Genomic DNA, 18,564 nt, shown 5'->3' on the forward strand with positions numbered 1-18,564 from the left:
ATTTACACCTGAAGTAGAACTATGTGTTGCTGCATTATGTAGGTCTACTACAAGGGATTTTTTGTTTTGCTAGTTGGAGATTCACAGAACAGAGCTTTGATTTTGTTTGGTCAACATTTAGTCGTCAACCAATTAATATAATAACAAAAATGTTTAAAAAAAAGACATGACAGTCAAATGATTGATGGGTTCACATATAAATTTTCAAGAATTGACCTATTTCCTGTTATAGGGACATCTTGTTACAACAAGAAGCACAAATGCGCGTGTGGCATCAAAGTATAGCAGTTTTAAAAAAGGACTTTAAAAATCACTAAGTTTTCCCACCGTACAACTTTGAAGCTTTAAAGTCGCTTTAATGTGATCGTAAACAGTACCTGAGTAATCACAGTCTACTGTAACTGAACTGTATAATATTCAGAAATATTGGTTATTGGCCGTAATAGCAACATTTACATCAGACATTAATTTTCATATTGGTGCATCGCTAGTGCCATGCTGTAAGAAATTCAAAACGAATAAATTTGGCTGAGTTTTTGTTCTATCCACCTTATCCCTGCCAGCATCTGCAAGATGCAGATTTAATCAGCTCCAAGTGAAAAAAAAAGCATAAAAAACAGCAGATATCAGACAAGTCTGCAGTTCAAAATTAAAATAAGGATTAATAAATGTTCTGTATATCTTCATTGTACAGTAATTGTAATAATGAACATGCTGTATTTATATTTGAAAAACTGAAACTAAAAGTTATCTCAAAGAGGTCCATGTTTAAAGGCGAGAGCTTTAAGCTCTTTGAATTCTTGTTTCAAGGTTTAAAAGGAAGTCGTTCTTGAGTCGTTACCCTGACATCGTCCGTCAGACAACACAGACGTCTCCACCACTTTTACATCACATATCTGGCAGCATTTCAGGTAACTTGTAAAAAAAGAAACGACAGACTAACAGTTAACACATAAAGGATTTGTAAACACTGAAAAGACTGCAACTAACTAACAGCTGCTGTTGCTGTTAGCAAAATGAAAGGCATGTTTCAGATTATTATTTTAAATTAATTTAACAACCATTTTTGTGATAATTTTTGATTGTTTATGAAATTGCTGTCTACATTGTTTTAAACAGTGTGATTGTGAGTGGGAATAAAAATAGCAATAGGTATTTTGTTCCATATAACACAGTAGGAGTGTAACAGGTAAACCTTTCATGGATGCAAACTCGACTAAAAACCCACCTGTTTAGGATTGTATTTGAAACGTAATCAATTACAAATTTATTGATGGAACCTGACTTAATGTCGTGTTTTGATTGTTGATTCTATGTTGCTTTGTGTTTTTGTGTTTGATATGATGTAAAGCACTTTGAAATGCCTTGCTGCTGAAATGTGCTATACAAATCAAATTTGATTGATTGATTGAAATCACTGCTGCTTGTGACAACATAAAAATGGAAATTTCTGTTTCTCATAACGTTTTGATATTGTATGTTGTCTCCTTTTAAGACCTGTACGTATTGCAGGTCTTAATACGTACAGATACAATACTAGGAGTGCAACACTCCTAGTATTTGTTTTTAGTTTTATATAAAACCATTTAGATCAAGTTCTGCCTTAGATTGCGGTATCGCAATATTGTGGATATTGCGATACCACAATATTGTGATACTGTGGTATTTTACTCTAGCATGAACATTTCATACCAGCCTATATCTAGACTCAACATAACCAAATCCCACTTGCTCTTGACAAAAAAAAAACCCCACGAATGTGAGCCTAACCATAGTCCCAAGAACAACCATAACAACTAAATTGACTGACTTTTATCTCTCCTCTGTCCAATCACTGACTTCCTTGTTCCTTTCTTCCCATCCATCATCCTACCAGGTCCATTGCAGGAGATGAAACTTTTCCCAACATCACCTCTGTCCCCTGCTCTTGTCTTAACTGTGAATTTTACAAATTATCGTCCTTTTCCACTTATTTGCACCAAAGTGAAACATCATACAAAATGACGGCTCCACATCGACAGCTAGCAAAAATAAAATGTGTTTCCTTTGTTAGTGTAGAATTCTACAGTGAATTCAGTACGACTTCAACAGTGCAATATATTGCTACATGTACTCTGCTTAACATTCTAGGCCCTAAAAAGTAAATTAGATCAGAAATTTCATTACAAAAATACTAAATCTATTTATTGGCTAATTACTGATACAATAGTAAGCGTTTTAGCAACACGTGCACTGTGTCACAGGTGAGTAGAACGACTAAAGATCCTGCAATGGAAGCCGTGTGGAAACATAGTAGGGTCTGAAAGCCAATCCTGGATTTTTTTTATGTCGACTGAATAACATTTAAGTCATCCTAACTCCCCTGGGTCATGTTGGTGTCCTCCTGGCTGCTCTCCAGAAGCTCATCCTCCGAAAAACTGATATGAAGGCAGGTGTCATTCATAGGAGATGAAAAGCACAGCGGCTGATCACAGCCGTCAGAACGCGAGGCCATGGTGTTCGACTCTGTAGTTGACGAATCAGAGGACGAAGCGACCGCCCCGCCTTGCTGCTCCAGGGGACTTCCACAGCTGCTGGACGCTGTCAAAAATGCCCCGCGGTCAGCAAAAAGGTCATCATCGTCGCGAAGGGGCGACAGCAGGGACTTGGTCTCGGAGCGGACGCCCGAGTCCTCACTGGCCGAAGATGAGGAGGAGCTGCTCTCACCGTTGCTGAGCGAGTGGAAATCGGTGGACGACAGGGAGCTGGGGGTGATGTCCGGGAAAGAGAGGCTGCTGCTGCGACTCGGCGGCACAGGCATGGGCACAGCTGGGACCTCTGACCCCGGAGAGAACGTCCTGCTGGATCGCTTGCGGTTTGTGGAAGGTGGAGGAGGGTCAAGTTTGGGTATTATCTGTTTATACCTACAAGTAGAAAAGAAAGAAAAACCCTGTTAATAATAATACTGGTTATTGATTTAGGGTGCATTCACACCAGCGATGCTTAGTCCACTTTAATTAAACTCTAGCTCATTTAAATTTGTGCAGAAAGTTCAGTCCATTTTGGTATTTGTGAATGTGTAATTGAACTCTAATGTGGACCAAAAGAGTGAACTCTGGTCTGCCTAAAAACCCACGTAAAGGTTCCATTAAAGTGAACTCTGGCACAGTTCGAATGCATATGTGGACGCAAGTTGACCGGAGACTGCTCCAAAAACAGTAAGCAAACCAAAAGTCATGGGATTCCTAGTAAATACATGGCTTGTGTTCTTTTACTAAAGACAAAAGAGAAATCTTACAACCACCAAAATCTGATGCCTTTGGGTCGATTCCTCAGTACAGGTGAGGGATGAACATGTTTTTCACTTTGGATAATTTGACAGTGCAGTGTGAAAGCAAACTCTGAAAATCTAACAATTGCAACTTTGGTCCTCACTTGAATCGAGTCTACCAGGCTATCAGGTGAGAAAACAGCCTTAGTTTCCTTTTTTAGCCAATTCCAAGCCAGCATAACTTCCCCACTAAAAGGCCTCAAGCCACTTTTACTCTCCATTATTCACATTATACCTCATTAACCTAAGTGCACAGGACATAAGCTATTCCTACACAAGACACTGACTCCTTCTCTGGTTCGCCGTTGTTCTGTCTGTCAAGGAACTTATCTACAGCCCACAGGCTCACTGTGTGAAAATAGAAAGCCTCTGGGGAAGAACCAGAGCCAAAGCCTGGGGGATGTGGGTAAGGAAGCAAGACGAAACAGGACTCGCTGATTTCACCACAATAAAGCCTTGACAAGCACCAACGCATGCATCCACACACAATTATCGTCCTCCTCTTGGAAAAATGACTCCCGATAACAAGGCCCGCTTCCTCCGAGGATCCTCGCGGTTATAAGACTGCTAACTTTGTTCCCCCGAGAGATCCGGTCTGTGGTTAAGTTCATTTCTGAGTAATGAAATCACAGAACTTGATGATGCCTTCAGTGCCTGATTCAACAAGACGGCGACCAAAGCTAGGGAAATCATCTTTAGACACATTTAACATTTATCGTCTGAACTGAAAAAGGGACACTGCACTTTCTAGATTTTTCTTTTTCACATTTTGAAAACATGTCATGTTATTTCCATTGGCCAAATATGTTTATCTTTGTGTTGGTCACATAAGATCCAAATACAAGACAGTTGTATTTGTCATTATACTGACTACTTTTTACTTTTGGTGGAGACTACATTTTGTCAGCCATGCACTATGGGGTAGGTAATTGTAAACTGACTCAACAGGACAAGAATGTAAAAGATTGCTGAACAGAGGTGGGTAGAGTAGGAAAAACAATGGCTCAAGTATAGCATTACTTCAACTTATTTTACTCAAGTAGAAAGCATGGTACAGTAAATCTACTTATAGAAATACATTTTGTTCAAAATGTTACTCAAGTAAATTTCCCCACCTGAGTGGATGAAATATAATCACAGCACATGTCTACACAGCTGCTAAAATAAGCAGCACTAACATTTGTTTAAAAAGAATTGGTTTCCCTGAGTTGAGGAGGATGATCGCCCGGTTTTGACGAATAATTCATGACAGTGACGTCAGTTTAGTTTTTCAAAATAAGTTGACATGTGGTAATTTGGATCAATGCTGTTGACAGTGTTGCTGGTGAGCTATATTTATCATTTGCTGACTGAAAAGCATCATTTTTGTCAGGAAACTGTCGCTTCAGACAATGGCACAATTCTTAATCTATTAAACAAATGCACCTGCTTTTACACTTAGTGCCGTTATGAGAAGAAGTAATCATAAAAAAAAAGTTTGCTTGACTTTCTATTCCAACAGGAAATTGCCAGGAAGTGTAACTTGGTGAAGGAATGCTTCATATGTAGGTCCGCCAAAGTGAAATGATACTCAGACGTACCTAAAAAAAAGGTCTGTTGTGGTTCTAACAGTGAAAATAGCTTTTTATGTCTTATAAAACAATTACCAAGGTGATATTGTTTTATTAAAATCATAAGCTCATAGCAGTGGAGTGAAAGAGTAAATTGCTTCTTTTTGTTCACCATCTTTGTTCATTGCCAAGTCGAAATGAAACCAATTTCTGCCTCACTTACCCACCTCTTCCCAAAATGCTTCATTCCCTCCATTCTGCCTCCAAAATGAAAAGCAAAATGTGTTTGCATGCATCAAGTCTGCCTGGATAAGTGCAGGTGCAGCAGGGAACCTCTATATTTATTGTCCGGGAGTGATAAAGTTAACTCACCTGTTATTGCGGTAGCATTATTTGAACTGATTTTTTTACTTTCTATTTTATTTCCGCAAACTCAATCAGCAGAGAAAATAATACTTAGCGTAATTGTTCTAACGCACACATTGGTACATTTAACATTAAAGACGTGTAACCACGGCATATTCAATGCATTATTTACTTAAGTTGATTGGAGGTTTGATAAATATTTCATTAGTAATTCATAATTCCTGTTTCTTTAATGTGTAAAGAAAACGTTTGAGAGTGGATCTGTTGACCACTCTTAAAAATGTGAAAAACAAGAAAGCATCTTGAAATAAGATAGATAAAAAAAAAGTGGGCGTCTTTGGTCCATAATCCACATGAACACTGGGAGGCACACTGTAAAATAATCTGAGATGATTGCAAAACAATCTACGATGGGCTTCAAATATGAAATCTACAAAAGCTGGATGGATGTATGGATTGGATATTTACACAAGCTGCTCTGCTTTTACAGATCAAGACAAAAATAACAAGTAAATATAATTTATTTTAACAGGCAGTCTGATTTTCAAGTCTTAACATCTTATGTGAGGTGTTACTTTAATTTCGTTCTATCTGTGTTTTGCATGACAGCAAATATGTCTAAGACATACATTTTCAGAGAAAAATGTGGGATTATTATTTTAGCCAGCTATCTGGCAGTGTGCAGCAGGAAATAGGGGGCAACAGTTGTTACTCTGTTTCTCATTTAAAGAACATATAGAATAGAATAGAATAGAAGTACTTTATTCATCCCAGCAGGGAAATTACTTCGCAGTTACAGCATAGAGACAAGACACAATAACAACTACCACTGAGTAGTAGTTGTAGATAAAATAAAAAATAAAAATAAAATATAAAATGCTGTTAATATAAAAAGCAACTTAGAGCAGTCCTTGCAAAATAGCAATTCTTAAAAGAGTTTGTACTTATGTACATCTTTCAAACTGTGTGTGTTGTTGACATGGGGACCTCTGATGCAAGACAGGCTTGACATAATCCATCTGAAAGAGCGTTGAGTCAGTAAAGCTAAGCATGCAAGTGACAAAGACACACATTTTAAATTGGATCACGGAAAGTGCGAGGGTAAAGCTCGCACACAAAGACGTGCCGCTGCCTCTGCTATGACAGCTTTACCACTCGGCCTGAACCGCCTCTGATAAGAAACCTGGACAAGAGCATTTATTGTTTGCAAGCGAGTCCGTGAAAGAGGAAACCCCACCCCGAGTGTTGAAGAAGGAGCCGCCATGCACCAAATTGCGCCGCAGTGACTGATTATCCCCATGCTAATGCGGTTATTAATCTGCAAGCGCAATGTCCGCGTGTACATAGGAGTTATTATGCATTCGTTAGCAGAAAAATCTCTGGTGAGTCCCACACTCGAGCCCACAGACACCCACACCCACCACATGCCCGGTCCCATGCTTGTGCCACAGACACATGCTGCTTATGATGAGTAATACTCACACAGAGGGAGGAGAAGGGGAGAAGAGGAGAAAGGGGAGGAAGAGGATGGGGTGGCAGAGAGCTCCCCAGGCTCCTGGGGGGAGAGGCAGCAAACGATGAGAGGGGCGATAGGGGGGACAGAGCGATGGAACGCATGAGCTGGGAGGTTTTGAGGCAACGGCTGCTGGCCGGGTGGGTTTTTGTGGGAGGTCTGGGGGGGAGTTAGAGGAGGAGGAGGATGAGCAGGAGCGGGTCCTCACACCTGTACCAAAGAAAGGCAACAGTTAGACTACGGCTGATCAGGGGAGCCGAGCGAGGGAGGAGTTTTAAGGCCAGTGAGCATCCAACCATCTGTGACTTCAGAGCCTCTTTTGTGTTGGACATTTAAAACCCTGGCTCCCTCTCTGGCTGAATCTAAAAAGGACACAGTGGGAGACGGGAATGTAATTAAGTAAGTGGGCAGAGCTGCTGGTTTGGTCGGTATTTCTCACTAATATGAATTCATGCCTTTAGTGTTACACAATGCAAAAAGACTCTCCAGTGAGCACGGCTGATTTGATCAAACTTTGGAAATATTCCCACTGTGACCAGTTTAAGATTATCTGCTGGACTAAAGAGAAATTTGTTGCAGGAAAAGTATCTCCAAAATCTTATGGCTGTTCAGGCCTCCATTTTTTAAAGTTGATTAGAGCGTTTAGTAGTGTTACAATTATTAATCCATGCTATGTTTCAGTGTGGTATAAATAAAATGCGAGAAATACATCTATTTTTGGATGAGGAATCATGTTTATCATGTCACTATGCACAATAAGCTGGAAAGTTAGGGACATAAAAAAAATCCCCAAAGGAAACTGCAGCACAGAGTGGTGGCTATAACAATAATTAGACAGACTCTTGTCAAACTATCTGGCTCTGTTTGGGAGGAAAGCTTGCAAAAGAAGCTTTTCTGTCGTAACATCGCAAATGCAAACTTGTCAAAATGTCTTTGGCTGCTGTGCGCTTTGGCCAGACAAAAGTAAAGTAGGACCAGGCATCCAGCAGTCTAGGAAGGTGCATACAATACAGTGGTATTGTATGGTCCGAGCTATGATCTCGTTAGTAATATGGTAAATGGATTGAAATAGTACAAAGATCCCTTTCTCTGTATATGAAATGCTGTAGAAAAACACAAAGACAACGATCTTTCCAATGAATTCTACTGTTTTTAAAATTGAGCAGAAACTTGCAAGAGAAACTGATCAGTCATATGGTGAAAGAGCTGCGATGGTGGAGGGGTGAAGAGAAACATGCAGAAGCCGGCAGCAGCAGCTAGACAGGAACCAGCAGCAGTGTGCAACATGCAGCAGTGTGCAACATGCAGCAGTGTGCAGCTTTACACCAGAAATAAATCAGCCAAATCAATAAGCTATGGCTGAAATAATACACTGTACAAAACATTTGTGAATATTTGATCTTCATTGTCCAGTTCTTTGCGGGTGTTTGCGGTGACACAATTATTTCTCAAGTTTAAACATGTCATGAGTGTTCCTTCAACTTAGATATTATAAATATGCAAACTAACAGCTGTCCTCATCCCAATCCTGTTGTGTTTCTTGCACTATTGCCAGTAAAGATTTGTTCATGACTGGAAGCTCACAGGACCTCTGGCAGGACCCCATAAACCAGCGTTGTTTCAGGCTCGTCACTGTGGGGAAACTGTTTATTTTTGAACTAATTAAATGCCACTGAAAAGTCAATGAGGAGACCAGAGCAGCAAAGGTGCTACAGAAGCTCCGATGAGTCTCCCCCCCACGGAGTCTGAAGTCGAAATGACACAGAGGCACAGCGTGTTTGTCTTCTCCGTTCAATAAGCAGGAACAAAGCGGGGAATCAAGAGCGGAGTGTGAATGCTTCCTGTTAGGAAAATAATCGGCAGGAGCACTGCATTTCAACAGGTAGATAGGAGGAGATACCGCTGGGCTTCTAAAAAGATGTGTCCCTTTTTTACTCGTCTTTGTTTTAGACACAAAAAACAGAATTATGGAGGCAACTGAAAAGCGAACAGCATGCGGTTGATTCGACTCCAGATAAGAGACTGTGGGTTTTTTGGCTTTGTGAAGAATTTATCACACTTGTGCTTTATTTTGAATGTACGTGGGTGATCAGGAGACTCTGTGATTTTCTAAAGTATCCCAACAATGCCTGACAGAGTCCCTTTCAAACATTATTCTAACAAACCCACCAGCTCCCTATAGAAGATCATTTTCAGACCAACAGTAAGTCCAAAGGCACAACTGATAGTATCTATTTCCGAGCGAGCTCCACGTAACTGTGTGTAAATCTAGCTGACAGTACCGGCTCTGCCTAAACGCCAGGAAGCATCATCCATTACACCCCCATCGAACCCGTGCAATTGGGTTATCGGCCGATGAGATCTGCTGTTGCAGCTCCGGCCGCGATGTTAAAGATGAAGGGGTAGAACAAAAGTGACAGAGGGAAACGGAATATCGCAGCTAATTTCAGGAAATGCGATTGTGCACCGTACGACATGGCTGGAGCGAAAGGGGGAGGAGGGAGAGAGCCGTTCTTATCACACATGAAGAGCTCATTTGTGAGTGAGATTGTTAGGGATTCTCTGGTCTCAAATGGTGAGATAGGCAAAGCTTATGTTCATATTTGCTAAGTGTGGGCAGGGTGCAGTTTTTAGCTCAATCGGCTCAAGGGATTGCAAACTTTAGTCAGACCATCACTTTGTTTCACACTTATAGTTAAATAAAACGTCTTGGAAGGATAGACATTTGGTACAGGCAGTCATGATCCTCAGAGAATATACTGACTTTAGTCAGCATCCTACGACTTAGTGACGTTCTGGGAACAAAAGTATTTTCTGACTACTACAACATCCTTATTTAATGTTACCATGCCACATGTAACTCCTCCATCTGTTGTGCAAAGTGTGACTCACTGCATGCTAGGCTATAGCTATTAGCATCTGAACATATGGTAGCCAGGAAAAAAAAAACTAAAAAAACTGGATCGTCAAGTGTTAAGTCAATTTTTTGTAAATTTTACATAATACCAAGCCTGTAACATTAAATTTTGCTGAATGAAGAATTTTCCCAGAAGTTATTGCGATAAATGATAATATTGTTATTTTGAGATCATTTTGAAGTAATATAATAATATAATGGTAATGGCATAATAATACAAGGACGCATTTTCAAAGATCAACTAACTTTCAATTCTAATGAACATTTACTGTAACACTGGAACTGGAAGACATTGTAAATATCCAAAAATAAATAAACAAAAACATAGAAGCAACACGTTAAATGAATCATGAAGTCTCTGATAACAAAATTATCCTTCAAAAAAAAAAAAAAAAAGCTATTTGATGCCAAAACACTATACTGCAGACTTTTACCATACAGATTTTTGGTTGAAAGAGAAATCATGTGATTAACTGATTTATTGCATAACTTTGACAGGTCTATATAATAATTGATTTTGGGCATTGAAGTTGAATGTAAGTCTCCGTCTTCAATATGTTGACTATCTACCCTATGTGGGTTGTAGAAAACATTAAATTTGATATCTTACGACAGGTAAGTCTTGATTCAAGGGGTATCTGTAAAAGTCAGGTTGTGCAGAAACTACCTTTACTAGTAAGCGGTTTTGTAGCTGTATAATTAGTAAAAGAAAAAAGTAATCTTTTTTTTCTGAATGTTTCTCTTATAAAGCAGATGACAACGTGACGTTGAGATTGCATACTTTTTCTTTAAACTGACAGATTTTTGGATTATTTTCTAAGTAAGAGAAAAGACCAAGGAAAGGTCACTTGGTTTTTGATGCAGGCATGTTTGGCTAAAAGTAAACCCTTCATTTCAATTGACAAGCATGGTGGGAGAAGAATGATGGTGATGTGGAGTCAAGAACCCTATCCAGATGATGTTTTGCTGAGACGGAATAGTTCACCCATCAGCTCAGGGTATTTTATTCAGCAGTAGTAACGCTCTAAAATAGAACAAAACTTAAAAGAAGTCAAACGGCACAAATGTGATTAACTTTTTAAGAGTTGTCTGTCACATATTTTATGTGTGACACCATATTGACCCCACTGAGCTCCACTCCATGCTGCTTTTGGCAGGTGTCGGATTTGGCTGGCTTTAATTGTGATGCAAGAACAACCAGGGTGGAGCCCAGAGAGGTCAGCGTCACGGGTTTACGACTGAGCTATGTTTTGATGTCAACTAATGTCAGCCACACACTTGATCTGTACGACAAAGCAGACACCGGTCACACGCGGCTGTTTGTATTCTTGGGCAACAGAGAGGATGAGGGTGTGCATGTAGATGACAATGGGAGACGTGTTTGTAAAAGTGAAATGAATGATTCATGTGAAGTCAGGATCCTCTGCTTGATGAAGAGGGCGTGAGGGAGACGGTCCAACCGGCGAGAAAGGAGACTAGAGCAGAATCAGTCTGCCAGTTTGCAGAACATAAAATCTGGCCACTCAGGCTGTAAACAGTAATCCACTGGGGGAATCAAGGAAACAAAAGAAAATGAAAGCAATAAAATATGCGGTGCGGCGGTGGGGGAGGGCAGTCTGACTGCAGCAAAGGTGATGCAAAGGATTCGGGCAAAGCAGCAGAGTAACATATTGGATTTCCCCAAACATTTTTCAACCTAACTTGATTTTTTTAAATATTCTTTTAGCTGTTGAGTCACTGCACTAGATTACTGTACTTCTAAAAAGGTCACCAAAGTTCAGTTGTTGTCATTTCTTTTTTCAAAGCTGAAAATAAAGTTCTCCGCTTTTCACTCTTTTTTTTTCCTCTTAGTGCTGACTGAACACAATGTTTTATGAGTAAAATTTGCATAAAGGTGATTTAACTCAGGGGATGAAGCAAGCAGTAGTATACATGGAAAAAAGGGAGAAACACTACTTTATAATCTCTTTAGTGAAAAAAGCGACTTCATCATGAGTTTGTTTTCTTGCAGCTTTTGTAAGACACTAAAAGGAAATATGGTAAGATACAAGGAAATGAGAAAACTGGTTACATAATTTTAAATCGTTTGTAGCTCCCGTTTTGACTTTCCTTTGTGCACAAAGCAAAAAATAAACACTGAGACGCATGCTGTTGCAGGAAAGAGGTTCAGCTTGTAAAGGGATGATAGCCATAACTGCCTGGGATTCAGTGCAGTAGGAAAACCACAGCATGGGAGTCGGGCTAGGCTGCAGACTGACAAACACACACACATATGCAGAGGAGACATGGAATTACAGCATGCAGATAACAGTAACACACACAGCTCTGCTAAGTCGATCCCAGATCTTTTCTCCTTTCTCCTTTCTGAAATCAACTTTACTACGCTGCCCTCTGAGACGTCTGCACAGAATTTTCTGAGTAGAGCAGATCCTGGGAGTGAGAATGAAAACGGAGCATAAAAAGAAGAAAAATAAAACAACTTTGTGTCCTGTAAAGTTTTCATAATTTCATGTTGCGCATGCTTTTTTAAAGAGGATTAAAAACTCGTTAAAATGTGATTACGAGCCTTGGCTCTAAAGTTACAGTACGAGTCACATATTCCACACATATCCCCAAAAGTACAGAAGTGGAGGTGCTTCAAGTGCAAAAAAAAAAAAAAAAAAAGAAAAGTTCCCGTATCCCTTAAAAGCTAGATGCACTCATTATTAACCACCCCCATGAATAAAGAGGCTGTTTTTCTTTTTAAAAGTGCTTTAGAAGCTGTTTAGAGTGAATTATTAGATTAAAAAAAAGAAAGAGATACAGGAACAGGAGTTAAAGCTGACAGAGTAACAGTGTTTTTCTTAAATCTTCTACTCTTACAGGCTGTTCTGATCCCTGCTTTTAAGCTCAAATCTCATCCCCTCTTTGTTTGTCTAACTCGACCTTTTTATTTCTTCCCAAAATAATCCCTTGATTACACTTGTTCTTTCATTAACTACAGCCGTTTTCTGCTGAGCTGTGCCGCTCTCCAGCAATAACAGTAAAAGCAACTGGATGTTAATGTCACTGTCGCCTGGTTACCCTGAACACAAGCTGACACGGTCAACACATTTGAATAGCTTAACGTATATATTGGGGGACTAAACCGTTCAACACTCTTCCAGAACTCCTTTGGGTTGACTTGAAGATACGCGAGAATTAGCCCAGCTTTGCTCCAAATAGTGATATTGAGAAGAAAATGGCTGACGTCCTTGAGTGCAAAGGTCACAGAGTTGACCTACCAGAATTTTCTAAGTGCCACGGATCAAGTTCAGCCTGGTTCAGGCCTTACAGTAAAGGGAAATACGTGCATTATATTAAGTTAAGTAAAAAGTTGGAAGAAATATGATTTTCCAGTCAAGATTTCGCACAGCGATATATAAACAAACAAAACACCCCCACCTATACTTCTGCATCCACTAATGACTCTCTGGGTCACGGATGTCACAGTTGGTTCGCAAGGCTGACACTAAATGCTGAAAATAACTGGTGCCACTATTCAGATGCAGATTTCAAGATGATTCGATTGGTTCATCAAACGGCCAGAGCTACAACCTCTATAACACATCTCAATGATGTATATGGACTGTGGAAGATGGCTTGTTGCGAGGATATATTGTAATTCATCCAGTTACACAACAATTTACAACAAAATTATAAAACAAACTATAGTGTGTGAGTTTTGTCTGATTGTTGCGGGACGTCTGCTGAGTATTTCTTAAAGCTGTTGGTGATGGTAACCTTTCCATCTGTCAGTAAAGTAGCAGTAGGAGACAACATTTTGCTTTTAGCCTATTTGCTAAGCTACTTCGCTACACAGCTACTTTTAGTAATTTTGACACCACTGTTTAGTGTTGGGTCTCACATAAAACAACTAAATACTCACACTGTGGTACCATTTAAAGTTGCTGCGTTATCCTCCTGCATTTCTACACCAAATTAATGATAGAATCCAAACCTGCATGGACCTGTGTGTGTTATTAGCATGAGATCTGAAGTCTTACTTTTCATCCAGGTTGGCAGAGTTTCTAGATGAGAACTGGACAATCTCGCTGTTGGAGCTCTCCTTGTTATCCGCTGTGCCATTAGCTCTGATGAAAGGGTCCCGCTCTGCAAACGAGGCTGCTGGTTTACTGCTGTTCTCCAGGTTCAGCAGGTTCAGGAAGGACTCGGTGCAGTCGACCTGGTTTGGAGAGAGGGGCCACGCGGCCGTGGAGGAGATGAGCTGCTCCAAGTTCTGATTGTACTGATTCTTCAGATTCAGGGATAATGATTTCGCTGATGACGACTGCGAACTTTGTGCCGTCTGTGGAGCATCTGGAACAGACAGAGAGTACAACATGCTGCCCTCAGACTCCATGGGAAACAAAAGGAAGAAGTTGACTACAAATTGAACTTTTTTTATTATTTGCTTTGTAATGATCCCCCAAAAGAGCTGACTCAGCTCAGAGGAGAAGCTGGCAGGGTGCCACCCACTCTGCCAGCTTCTCCCCCACTCAGGTCGTTTTCTATCAGAGGGGATGGCATGATTAATACAAGCATGAAACACAACGTGAAAAATTAAACTGCACACACACACACAGAAAGAAAAAATAAATGTGCACAGACACGACCATGCACACTGCACCGAGTGAAACGGTGGTTATTTCTGGCAAGATCAGCCTTTTTCTTTCAATCTGGTGTAAACACAGATGTATAAAACAAGTTACGAAGGCCAGAAAAAAGGGCTTTAAATCTTACAAAACTCTCCCTTAATGCTGATAAAAGGCAGTAGAAATCAACTCTGCACAGTTTGAAATGTGAAATCATGTTAGAAAAGATAGGCATATAAAATGAAGACGAGTCCAGGAACATTTCTCACACTCGGTTATTAGACCTTAAAAAAGCGGCAACATTGCAAAGTAAAACTCAGGTTTAAAGCAACGCCTTCTCAGCAGATCTTTTTGTCTTCGGTTGCTTGTGGATGACATCGGCCTGAGTAGCAGTCTGTGTGTACTGCTTAATTGATGGATGTCATCTTGCTAACTTTCAACTAGCACCTTGTTCTCTGTGCCTTGCAATTACAGCCTTTCTGTTGCTACTATGGTACACCGTCTACCAAAATCATAAGCTAGTGTAAAAATTTTAAGACCTTGATTCAGTTCAGGCTCTTGGAAACCTTACAGTATCAAAGATGCCAGGGATATATGAGACATCTACATTACCTACGGGGACGTTGCTGCTTTATTGTGCCGCTCACCTTGCCAGATATTGTCTACATTAGAGCTGTGGTTTTGTGCCAATATGAAGCATGGTTTCTATCAAGAAGACTCTGTTCTAGCTTAAAAATAAGACCACCAAAACACTGGGTTAAGCAGCACACTGCCTTGACTAGATCTTGTGTGTTTTACAGCCGGACAAAGTTGTTTTGTTTCATAGTTTCCCAGAAATAAAAAATCAATTGAAGTGACCGCCAAAGTCAAGTTGGAGCCAATCTCAGGATTTTCTGTTTCCTTCTGTTCCTGCAGGCCATGTTTTTATTGGTAAGCGAGCTTCTGTCCATTCTTCTTCTTTTTACAGAAAGCAACAGAACTGATTTATAGTGAGTATTATTTTTAGTTATGTTGATTTTTAGAAAATGTTGTTTGTTTTTCATCATATTTCTTTTGGGTTTTAGACGTATAACCGTGTTGGTTTTTTTTAAGATGCTAACTAGTTTCAATAATATGCCACCCAGTTAAAGATCAGTCAATTTCTTGGAAAGTGAAAAAAATGTATTTGAAACCATTAACAAAAATCTAACATGGCAGAAACCATAGACCAGCCTCCAGCATTAAACCGAATTTGAATGGTATTTGTATTATTGCTTATTAGGATTTTTCTGTCAAACATTGGATTAATGTTTCTGGTTGTCTAAAATGCGTCTTATGAACATAGCTTCCCTAAAACGCTGGGTCAGGATGAATCCAACATTTGGGTTGCATCAAAATATTTTGAAAAAATTGTTAAATTAATAAATGCAATTGGAAGGTTTATGGAAGCATATGAGCTAGAAGTCTATCCAATAGTACAAATGTGAATTAAAAATCTAATCTGCCAACTCAAACAACGGCTCAAAGTGAAATGCTTGGAGGCTGCCCGGTTTGAAGCTATAACCATCTTCTGTTTCATTTCTATTATACACTGAATAACCACTTTTATACTTTCTGTTTATTTCTGGGGGAAAAAAAATCAAAGGCTATGCCTCCTCTGAAAAGATATTTTTAGCAAAAATAATAACAATATAAAAAGCCCCAACCATCATCAAGGATTTATGGAATTGCACTTTACTTGTACCTGGAGAGCGGTTTCTTTCTCTTCTGAACTTATAAGTGAAATCCTGAAAGTAGCACTAAGGGGAGGGTGGACTCCTAAAACAGCCTCTGCACCAATAAAACCCTTCCATTAAATTGGCAGGCAGCCACAGAAAGCAAGTGAGGCATGTGTTGCTACTGTCTGCTTCACCCACAGGCGAAGACAGGAGCGAGTAACAACGACAGCAGCACCTGAAGAAGCTGACTTGACATTGTTTCACGAAAGACTCCCGGTGTCCCTTCCAGTCGTCCGTTGGGTCACTTACTGTGTCCGTTAGCCTGAGTGTCCTGCTGTGACTGCTCTTCTTGCACTCTCATCGGGGAGCGGCCCTCCATCTCTTTCAGCTGCTGCACGAGCAGCGCCAGGTGCTGCAGCAGGTCCCTGTTCTGCAGCAGCAGCTGGTGGATACGGGCCTGGGCCTCCATGCGAGCTGCAGTCTCTGCTGCCATCTGGTCCTTCAGCAGCTGCACCTGGAGCCGCAGCAAAAGGCCGAACGAATATGCTTGTGTGTAAATGTTATCCATTAAAAATGCCAATTTGGTGATGTTCCCTGGTCTTCTGTTGTGTCTCAGCTCCCACCACATCCACAGAAAAGCTGTATAACTCTAGAATTGGAATTTTGTAAATGTCCTTTATACTGATAATTCTGACTGACTGAAATTTGGTAGTTTCACATAAATATTAATTTAACGCAGCTTTCAAAGATTCTATTAATTGACATTGATTATTTTATGCACTTATTCTTGTTTCAGTGCTGCCACCTAGGGGTATAAAATCAACATCTGCTTGTTTTATAATTGCAGATGAAATAAAACCTGAAAGATTTCAAGTTGTAAAACAGATTCAACTGTCAGATTCTTGACAAAAATTAAAGTGTAAACTAATGTTGCATATAGACTTAAACGTCTTAATGTCTTAAAAGATTCTGATGGCTTTTAAAATTACTGGCAAAGAGATGCCACTGGGCATATTTTCTACACAAAAAGTGGAGGAGGATGCGTCAGGACCTTACTTCTTATTGCCGTTCAGATTATTGTTGTATTGTTCAGCAATAGAGACTGCTGGGAGTCTCTATCTTTATTCCATTCCAGTTTTTGTATTGGATTGAATCTTGGAGCTGCAGGTTCTGCAGGAGCATCAAAATATTGCTACCCATTCAGAGATGTTGCAGCATGCATCCGTCTTGGTACAGGGCCACATAATTAGCCAATACCAATAATTATTGATTTGTTCTTCTGTTTTAAATATTTGAAATACTGAAAAACTGGTGACCTGGCCTTTCCTGGTTTACCTGTAGTTTTTACTCCATGCCATTGTTTTTTATTCTTAAGCAGTTATGAGGCATGTAACTGCTGCAAGGCAAGTTACTCAACAAGTTGTTGCTAGGTAACTGTAGACTGAGTTAGTTGATGCCACACACTTTGCTTAGTTGGCTGTGAGGTGTTGAGCGACTAAAGTCTTTCCTCTGCCTACATCCTCCAGAATGCTGTGGGTTTTTGGATTGGAGTTCAGTGAAATTATTGAATCTTCTATCAGACGTATTATCTGCTGATATTGATCACGTCTCTATCATTATATATATTGATTGATTGATTTATTTATTATTCAGCCCAACTGTCACACTTATATTTTTTAATGCAAAATTACTAATTCCAAAACCAGAAAGAGCTAAATTGTTCCTACTGTACACAGTAAGCATAATGCATGTGGCTGCCGCTGTGTGTCCTACCTGTGTGTGTGTGTGTGTGCGTGTGTGTCCTACCTGCGCGACAGCCACCTGAGTGTGCTGCTGTTGCTGCTGCAGCTGCTGCTGAAGGAGCTGCAGGTAGTGCTGAGAAGCCAGCGGAGTGAGAGACGAAGAGCAAGGGCTGCTGGGAGCGATGCCTTGAGACGTCACAGTGAAGACGGACCGTCTGTCGATGTCCTGACAAATATTATTAAACACAGACAGAGATCATGAGTGGTTTTCAGTCTTCTCTTTTCAAATCCCACAGCTATTGAATGATTGATTGCTAAATCAATCAGTCAATCAAAGCCATGGATAAACTGCCAGCACAGAGATCTGGGTGGAGATCCAAACGTTAGATCTGAGACCGGCTCTGTCTAATGACAATAAACAGCACAATTCAACCTTAGGGTCAAATCGTACACGTAAATACTCTTGTTCGTGTTTCTCCCGGTTTACCCCACGGGAATTTTAAAGTGATTTTCCAGATGATCTCCAGCACCATCATTTTCCCTGAGGTAAAAGTGCAGTCACTAAACTTGACCAGCTTTTCCTTTCACACCACCAAGACGAATGGAGAAAACGAGTAAATCAGCATATTGTCTGGGATCTCACTGAGAAACATAAGTGTGTAGTGAGAGTATATGTTTGCACAAAAACACATGGGATCTATATTTGCACCTCTTCTTCTTTCTGCTGGCATACAAAATGAGTCTATGCAATTCTGTAATGCCCATATTCCACCACTAGAGGGAAACGTAGCACAACAAAAACTAAGCAAGCTCAATGTGAACGACTGATAAGAAGCCACTTACTAACACAGCCTCC

At 40.1% G+C, this 18,564-nt stretch overlaps 1 protein-coding gene across 2 annotated transcripts in view; it reads right to left on the reverse strand.

Annotated features, from left to right (window-relative positions):
- Positions 1-1,370: 1,370 nt before the first annotated feature.
- LOC114149147 (carboxyl-terminal PDZ ligand of neuronal nitric oxide synthase protein) overlaps positions 1,371-18,564 on the reverse strand; it is a 58,670-nt gene continuing 41,476 nt past the window's right edge. The window contains exons 8-11 of one of the 2 annotated variants that reach the window (XM_028024779.1): positions 17,773-17,934; positions 16,276-16,480; positions 13,682-13,994; positions 1,371-2,903 (exon numbers count right to left, since the gene is read on the reverse strand). In XM_028024779.1, the coding sequence (XP_027880580.1) occupies positions 2,354-2,903; positions 13,682-13,994; positions 16,276-16,480; positions 17,773-17,934 (1,230 nt within the window). In that variant the 3' untranslated portion in view covers positions 1,371-2,353. Of the gene's footprint in view, positions 2,904-6,800; positions 6,950-13,681; positions 13,995-16,275; positions 16,481-17,772; positions 17,935-18,564 lie in introns of those variants that run through there. The other variant, XM_028024780.1, reaches the window with a different exon arrangement.

This window comes from Xiphophorus couchianus, chromosome 8 (assembly GCF_001444195.1).
Source record: "Xiphophorus couchianus chromosome 8, X_couchianus-1.0, whole genome shotgun sequence".
In the NCBI taxonomy this organism is placed as follows: domain Eukaryota; kingdom Metazoa; phylum Chordata; class Actinopteri; order Cyprinodontiformes; family Poeciliidae; genus Xiphophorus; species Xiphophorus couchianus.